This window comes from Gossypium hirsutum, chromosome D10 (assembly GCF_007990345.1).
Source record: "Gossypium hirsutum isolate 1008001.06 chromosome D10, Gossypium_hirsutum_v2.1, whole genome shotgun sequence".
Classification (NCBI taxonomy): Eukaryota; Viridiplantae; Streptophyta; class Magnoliopsida; order Malvales; family Malvaceae; genus Gossypium; species Gossypium hirsutum.
In genome coordinates, this window is record NC_053446.1 from 12353753 (window position 1) to 12361566 (window position 7814).

Here is a 7814-nt window from a genome sequence, read left to right on the forward strand (position 1 = left end):
GATATATTATTTTATAGTGCTAGCAGCCACATACTAATGATATTACTTTGTCTCATTAAATTCAAGACTTGATGTTATACCAAGTATTAAGTCAAGCTTCCATCATGGGTGACTCAAATAGTATGGGCTTGAACTCCATCCCTAAATTTTCAAATTTCCAACATGTCTATATTAATTATTAACACTACATGGTGAAATTTCCTATTTATTTGTATCTTGAAAGTTCATGAAACCAATATCTCCACCATGCTCAATTATCTATTCTTTCACAAAAAAAAAAAAATGCTATGAAAGATATTACTTCTACTTTTATAAAGTTGCAGTGATCACTTTTATCTTTTCCTATCATGATTATTTCATATTTATCCACATTATTTATATCTTGATATCCAAGAAATTAATTTCACAATATGGAACTATACATTATGTCCTTTTCACCAAATAAGTTGTTGTAAAGAGGCCTCAAATCCATTAATGAAACAAGAAAATATATTTGTTGTTTTTCATAGCTTCTTTTCATGTCCAATGAATGATCTTTAAAACTTATCACATATGCAAACTCAAATAGCATTATTTTTTTCAACACAAAAGCATTCTATATATTATTTTAGAGCATAGTTATATTAAAAAGCCATCAATCGTCCAATCATTTGATTATAACATCACGTATTTATTCAACATTTATTATGGGCATTATTAGTCAATTTGTGACTATGGTCAAAACTATGTACACCACTTAAATGGGTCAACTAACATTAATATTGCTATTACCTTCGAGATATTTGATTCATGGGTGAATTTCAAATTTTCACTATACCTCAAAATTATATAACCATAAGATTATAGATCATACCCAAGCTATATATATATAAATACCATGTGCACCAATATGATCTCGATTTTCAAATATTTAATTATCAAGTTCACATTTTTACTAGAAGATTTCATACTAAAATAGTGATTTTGTGATCTTAGCTAATGTTTTCCACTATTCTACCTTGACTAGAAATAACCATGCATATTACATACGACTTATTTCATTTCTAGTCAAAACCACTTTTAGTCCAATTTTTGTGACGTAGACTAAAATATGTGCAATCATATAGAAAACTCATTTGTCTTATGATTATTTTTGTTTTTTTAGAATAATGGTTATTTTTTAAAACCAACCAAGATTATTCATATTATATGATAGATCTACAAATTTTCATTTATAGCAATGAATACACTTAACATAATGTCTCATCAATAACATCCAAATGCTGGTTACTTATATCATAATTTGAATAAACAAATAATTTCATATATCAAATTAAATATATATCATGAAAAAGAAAGAATAATTTTATACTAAAAAGTCTCACTCACAAATTGAATAGAATTAATTAAATTTCAATTATCCAAACTTATTGTCTATTTTTTTTTGACAAATAACTTATTGTCTATTTATAATGCACTAATAGGTGCCTAAGTGACTCTTTAAAACAACATCACTTATCAAGTTGTACTTTTTGGATTCAAGAAACCATTCCAATCCAATCTTTTAAAAGTATATATTGGATCTAGTGAAAAACTTTTTGATTTGAGAAGACTCACCCGAATAGTCATAATACTTCTACTAGATAGAAGCCTGTTTAACTAATGTTTAAACAATGACATCACCGTTCAAAAAGTACTACTTTTTCCAATAATAGAGTCTTTCTCAATCGTGCATTTGCATTTTATCCATATTTTTTTCCTTCTTGTATGGTATATAATATATATTACATAATTTTATACCAATAATAATTATGCATGTTAAAATATCATGCATATGATAAATTAAGATTCGATTTTTATCAAATAAATAATCATGAGACAACCATACTTTTGCATAATATAATTAATATCAATATAACTTAACCATTAAAATATAATTCATGCAACGCTAGTAAAATAATAAATTTAACATATCTTTTCTCATAATAAAGATATCTTCTAAATCAAAATTTAATAAGATCATTGACCTCGATCCAACCACATTTGTTGATAGCCATATCATAATATCATACTTATAGAGGCATGTGAATGCGCGGTGAAAAGACACTCCTTTTTTAATTTCTCATAAAATTGCAAAAATAGAACCTTACAATTGTTGGTGCATATATAGGGATAAAAATACACTTATAAGAAATTAATCAAAGGCTTCAAAACGTGTAACTATGCTACTATTTTTAAGGTTCTATTCACCCAACCTATATTTTGGTGTACAAAAGAGTTACTAACAAATAAATCTCGAAGATACAATGAAACCCAATGACTATATACGTTTTACACTAACAAAAATAGTCTATTAAATATTAACCGGAGCATGACATTAATATCAAATTTTATAAAGAATTTTAGAATAATCTTTGGAGAATGGAGAAACTTTTCCTAAGCTTTTTGGTGTACAAAATAAACGAAAATTGAAAATATAACTATCCAATAATGCTTATTAGATTAACTACATCTATTAAAAATTAACTAGATTAATTACATCTATTAAAAATTAACACAACTTTCAATAAATATATATTTAAATAATTATAAATTTTTCATTTTTCATTTGCATTTGCATTTATTACAATACGAGTGACGGAGGGAAGCAAGAAAAGAAAGAGGTCAGTTGTAAAGAAGTGAGACCGATTGCCACTTATCCGAAGGTCAACTGCGTATTAGCTATCTTTACTGGGAAATGGTGGGATAACGAAACTACCCCTATACAGCCTTAGCACAGCAAATAATTCAACAGCTATATCACCATCTTAACATTTTCCTTTATTGGATGAATATGTTGTCTGCATTATTTCTTAGGTGGATTAGTCTAGACACTCGTGGAACAATGCCAATGGGTTGTAAGTTCCTGAAAACTGGGTAGAACCATTAGCAAAGGGTAACCAAGAGTGGAATATTTCTTCACATGCTTGTGAAACAAGAATAGGATAAATAAAAAACAAAACTATGATAAAGTAATTATTGTACTTGCCAAGGAAAACCTTTCACTTTCGTACCAAAGAAAATGGATTAAATTATCCTCAGCTAATTAAGGAGTAGTTAGTTTAACAGATGCATCATTAAGAACACAATACTGGATGAGTTTGCTCCAGCTTATAGTATCTACATCTCTTATATTTCTTTTCACTGACAATAACTAAGAAAGCAAATTCCACTTGCCACTGACCTCATCAAGGAATAACGTACGGTTTGATTTAAAAAAAAAAAAAGCAAGAGATTGCCCTTTGAGATTTATTCTTTTCTTCTTGTTCCTTGTGCTGCTCCGTCTTGTGGTTCACATGGGGACGGGTCACACTATAATCTGTCCTTTTGGAGGATATATTCGCCCAACTGTCTCAACCTCACCTCACTTTTCCTCCTGCTTATAAGGAGCTCCTTTCATAGTATCCCTCCCATACCACTCCCTTAACTTCAAATAAAATCTTCTTTTAAGAGTCCCTTCCATCACCTTGCTTTCACATTCAGGCACCTGCATACTTCTTTTACTTTTTCAGCCCTATAATTCTCTTACTTAAGATTTTCACCAATGGCATCTAATTCTCTCACTTCCTCACGTACCTCTGGCTCCTCCTGGACGGCAAAGCAAAACAAACTGTTCGAGAAGGCTCTGGCTAAATATGACAAAGACACTCCTGACCGCTGGCATAACATTGCCAAGGCTGTGGGTGGAAAGTCAGTTGAGGAAGTCAAGCTGCACTATGAGATCCTAGTCAGGGATCTCAAAGACATTGAGTCTGGCCGCTACCCTTATCCATATCCAACCAACTAAAGCGCTGTGAGTTTACTACTTACTATTCACTACCTATCCACAATCACTATAGATAACCAAGAAGTGAAGGCCACTTTCATATGCATGAATCACATTCCTAAAAATGCAGCTGTCAAGCTTTTTTGTTGATGTAGTTGTGGATTTAAAGAAAACGTGGTTCTTAGATTTATCATACATGCGCATATCCATGACGTCCTTGTCCTTCCAGCTCCACACACCCACAACCCCAAAGTCCTTAAGCATTGAAAACTCTGAAGTACCCAAGTGGGTCCATAAAAGAAAATCCAGAAAAGTAGGGAATCTTCATGTGGCCCCCCCCCCCCGCCATTTCTTTCTGTGGTCTATCACTTAATTTCTGTGGTCTTTTACATTTAATGTTCTTATAGACCTAACTCCTTACAATTACTTAATCCTAATCTCAAATCTTTCGACTCTTTTTGTCTTTTTGGATTTTGGATAACATGCCGATGGTACTTTTGTCATTTCCAACATATTTTATCTTAATTATCTGCATTTGTTTTTTTCACAGGAGCAAATCAATAAATTCCGTTTCTAGAGACTAACTTGTCCTTCTCGTCTTTCAGGTTAGCTGAAGAATCAAAGACTATGAATATATATATGCATCTAGAGACCTCAGTTGCTGAGAGACTAGCCTAGTTCCCCACCTAAAACAATCCATACAAAACTAATTATCCCATTGGTGTAATACTAAATGCTGTTACTACTATTTACCTTTTTTTTTTCTTGGTTATTATCATCTATTTGTATTTTCCTTTGGCCTTTATCTAACTAAAGTAAATGCTATATTTTGGTAACAGATTTCAAATTTCATTTGCTATATAACTTCTTTGGTTCAAAGGACAGCTTCTGGTTACGAGTTAGAAAAATAAGCAGGAAATAATCGAAAGACTAATTACAAAATTACAAAGAAATCTGGTTTGGTCATCATTGAAGAGAGACGAACCTGATGAGTTTCTAGAAAAAGAAAATCCAATCAAGAACCCCGTACATCTTGAACATCAACTTGATAAAGTACCACAACTAAATGCTTACTTCAAACGATATAACAACAATTTTAAAGTATTTGCATATTAGAAATATAGCCCTGCCTTCTCTTATTAATCATATTATATTATATTTAAGGATTTATTTACTATTTGGTCTTTGAATTATACTCATTTTTCTATATTGGTATCTAAATTTTTTTGTTCTATTTTAAGTACCTGAACTATAGTTTCATTACACTTTTTGACCCTTACCTTTAACGGTGTTAAGAAAAAAAAAAGTAACAAATCAGAACATGTCAGGTGTACTCGTTGACTTATAATTTGGTTTTTGATGAACATTTAATTAATACAATAAAATGCATTAATACACAAAATAATATATGCAAATATAATAATATTATATATATGGAATAAGGGTGAAACTTAATATTTTTTTTAGGCAAAATTAAGTTATATACTTTTATGAGAGTTAAAATAAAATTTTAACATTTTAATTGCCTATACCTTTATATTTTTTAAAGGATTAAATTAAAATTTTATATTTTAAATGATAATTTAACATATATTACCTTAAAAATTTACAAATTATAAAAAACCAAATGTTAGTATTTCCATTTTAGAACCGCGACACCCCTACCAGCTCCAGCGACAATCGAATTGGACAATTTTATTTTCAAAATATGGGATTGGAACAATTTTTACATTAAGAGATCTACTACTGAAAAGTTTAGAGTAATAATTAAGGTTAACATTTAAAATTAAAAATATTTATGAATAACCTCTTAACGACAAGACAAGAGTATTATGCTGTGAAATATGAAAATCGATTAATCTCAAATAACATTATCCTTCACTCTCAATTATTAAAATATAAATATAAATATTTGTAAATGACATACGTTAAAAATTAAAACAAAATCAATCAACTTTGGTTAAACTATCCAAATTGCCTTTACGTATTCCTTATTTATTTAATATAAATACAAAATATTATATTACGTCATATTTCTATATATTTATTTTGGTTTAATCTTTAAAGATGCAAATATATATTAATAGTTATGGTGTACACCATTATCAACTTGTGACTTGGGTACCCAATTGGGACCAACTCGATCCAGTTATGATAGCTTGCATAATTGGCTAACATGAGTTTGCACGTGAGGTGTTCGCATCCCCCATGATGGGTTCGTATCATCATGCAAGCGAACTCATGTTTAAGGAACACATGTTTATCCTAGAGTAGGGTATGTGTTGACGTACATGGGGGTCTACCTAGGATGTCACATCTAGGGGACGGTATCATATAAAAACGAAAATTAGCTTCTTTGAAGGACAAACACATAAAAATACTCAACAATTTGGTGTAGTGAGCATGGACAAACTTCCGATCATCAGAAAAACAAGATGACTCACCCTAATGAGAATTTCCCCAGTAGCTTCCCATCGGACCAGACAGGAGGTTTTGACACTGGTAACCAACCCTAAGAGATGGATCTCTTTGCTGTCTGGTTTATTGATCGGCTAGAAAACTTAGGCAACTCAGGCTAATGAGGTGCTTCTAATTCATTTGATCTTAATGCCCCTTCTAGTCAGGGGCCATCCTTCCCCATTGATCAGGGAGTATTGCTGCAACAATTGTTTAGTTTGCAGGAGCAACTAAGTTTAATGAAAGAACAGATGACTCAACGAAGTTTTAGGTTTGAACAACATCAATTGTTTCACTAGGAGCTGTTGATACAAAACGAAGAATTAAGAAGAAAGATACAGTTCGACCATTTGATCTTCAAGGAAATGTCGCGCCTCTTCAAGAGGAGATTGTGGAGGCACATGCAAAGCCATGGTAGAATGAGATGGATGCTTTGCTTAGATATGTTCAAGCATTACACCCTGATGTGCAAGACATGGACTGATTGTTTTATTCTAACAACCTTTTGTCTCTAGAAGTGCCAACTGTGAGCCTACTATCCGAGTTCAAAGTGTCGAAAGAAATGTTCGAATGTAGAAGGGACCCCAAGGCACATCTTATGTAGTATAATGATTATATGAATGTGTTAAGGGCCTTAAATGTGGCAGAGTGTAGGCTTTTTTAATAATTCTTAGTCAACTCAGGTCAATGAGGTGCTTCTAATTCATTTGATCTTAATGCCCCTTCTAGTTAAGGGCTATCCTTCCCTTTTGATCAGTGAGTATCGCCACAACAATTGTTTGGTTTGTAGGAACAACTAAGTTTGATGAAAGAACAGATGACTCAACGAAGTATCAGGTTTGAACAACATCAATTGTTTCACTAGGAGTTGGTACAAAACGAAGAATTAAGAAGAAAGATATAGTTCCACCATTCTGATCTTCAAGGCAATGTCGCGCCTCTTCAAGAGGAGATTGTGGAGCCACATGCAAAGCCATAACAGAATGAGATGGATGCTTTGCGTAGATAAGTTCAAGGATTACACCCTGATGTGCAAGATATGGATTGATTGTTTTATTCTAACAACCTTTTGTCTCTAGAAGTGCCAACTGTGAGCCTACCATCCAAGTTCAAAGTACTGAAAGAAATGTTCGAAGGTAGAAGGGACCCCAAGGCACATCTTATGTAGTATAATGATTATATGAATGTGTTAAGGGCCTCAAATGTGGCAGAGTGTAGGATTTTTCAATGATTCTTAAGGGAAGTGTAGAAGATTGCTACTTATCCTTTCCACAATGTTCCATTGAGAACTTCTCGTAGTTAGGTCAGATGTTCTTACGTAGATTTCGTGTTCATAGGATAATAATGAACACTCTAATGGGTTTAATGTCACTAAAATAGAGAGATGGAGAATCTTTGCAAGACTATGTGAAACAATTTTATGCAGCCACGTTGAACACGAAGAATTTGGAAGACCAACGGGCTATTGATGCCTTCATTATGGGGGTTCAAAATGAGCACGTGCAATATTCATTTATTGAAAATAGACCGTAGAGTTTTGCAAAATTATATGAGAGGGCACATAAGTTTGTTG

At 32.1% G+C, this 7814-nt stretch overlaps 1 protein-coding gene across 1 annotated transcript; it reads left to right on the forward strand.

Moving 5' to 3' along the window:
- Window positions 1-3122: 3122 nt before the first annotated feature.
- LOC121222397 (protein RADIALIS-like 3) lies at window positions 3123-4620 on the forward strand. The gene is made up of 2 exons (XM_041103127.1): window positions 3123-3811; window positions 4390-4620. The coding sequence occupies exon 1, from the start codon at window positions 3563-3565 to the stop codon at window positions 3803-3805; it is 243 nt and encodes an 80-aa protein (XP_040959061.1). The 5' UTR covers window positions 3123-3562; the 3' UTR covers window positions 3806-3811; window positions 4390-4620.
- Window positions 4621-7814: the final 3194 nt, after the last annotated feature.

What these genes read in the sequence shown, in the direction of transcription:
- LOC121222397 (XM_041103127.1), top strand. Translation starts at nt 3,563, where the DNA reads ATGGCATCTAATTCTCTCACTTCCTCACGTACCTCTGGCTCCTCCTGG.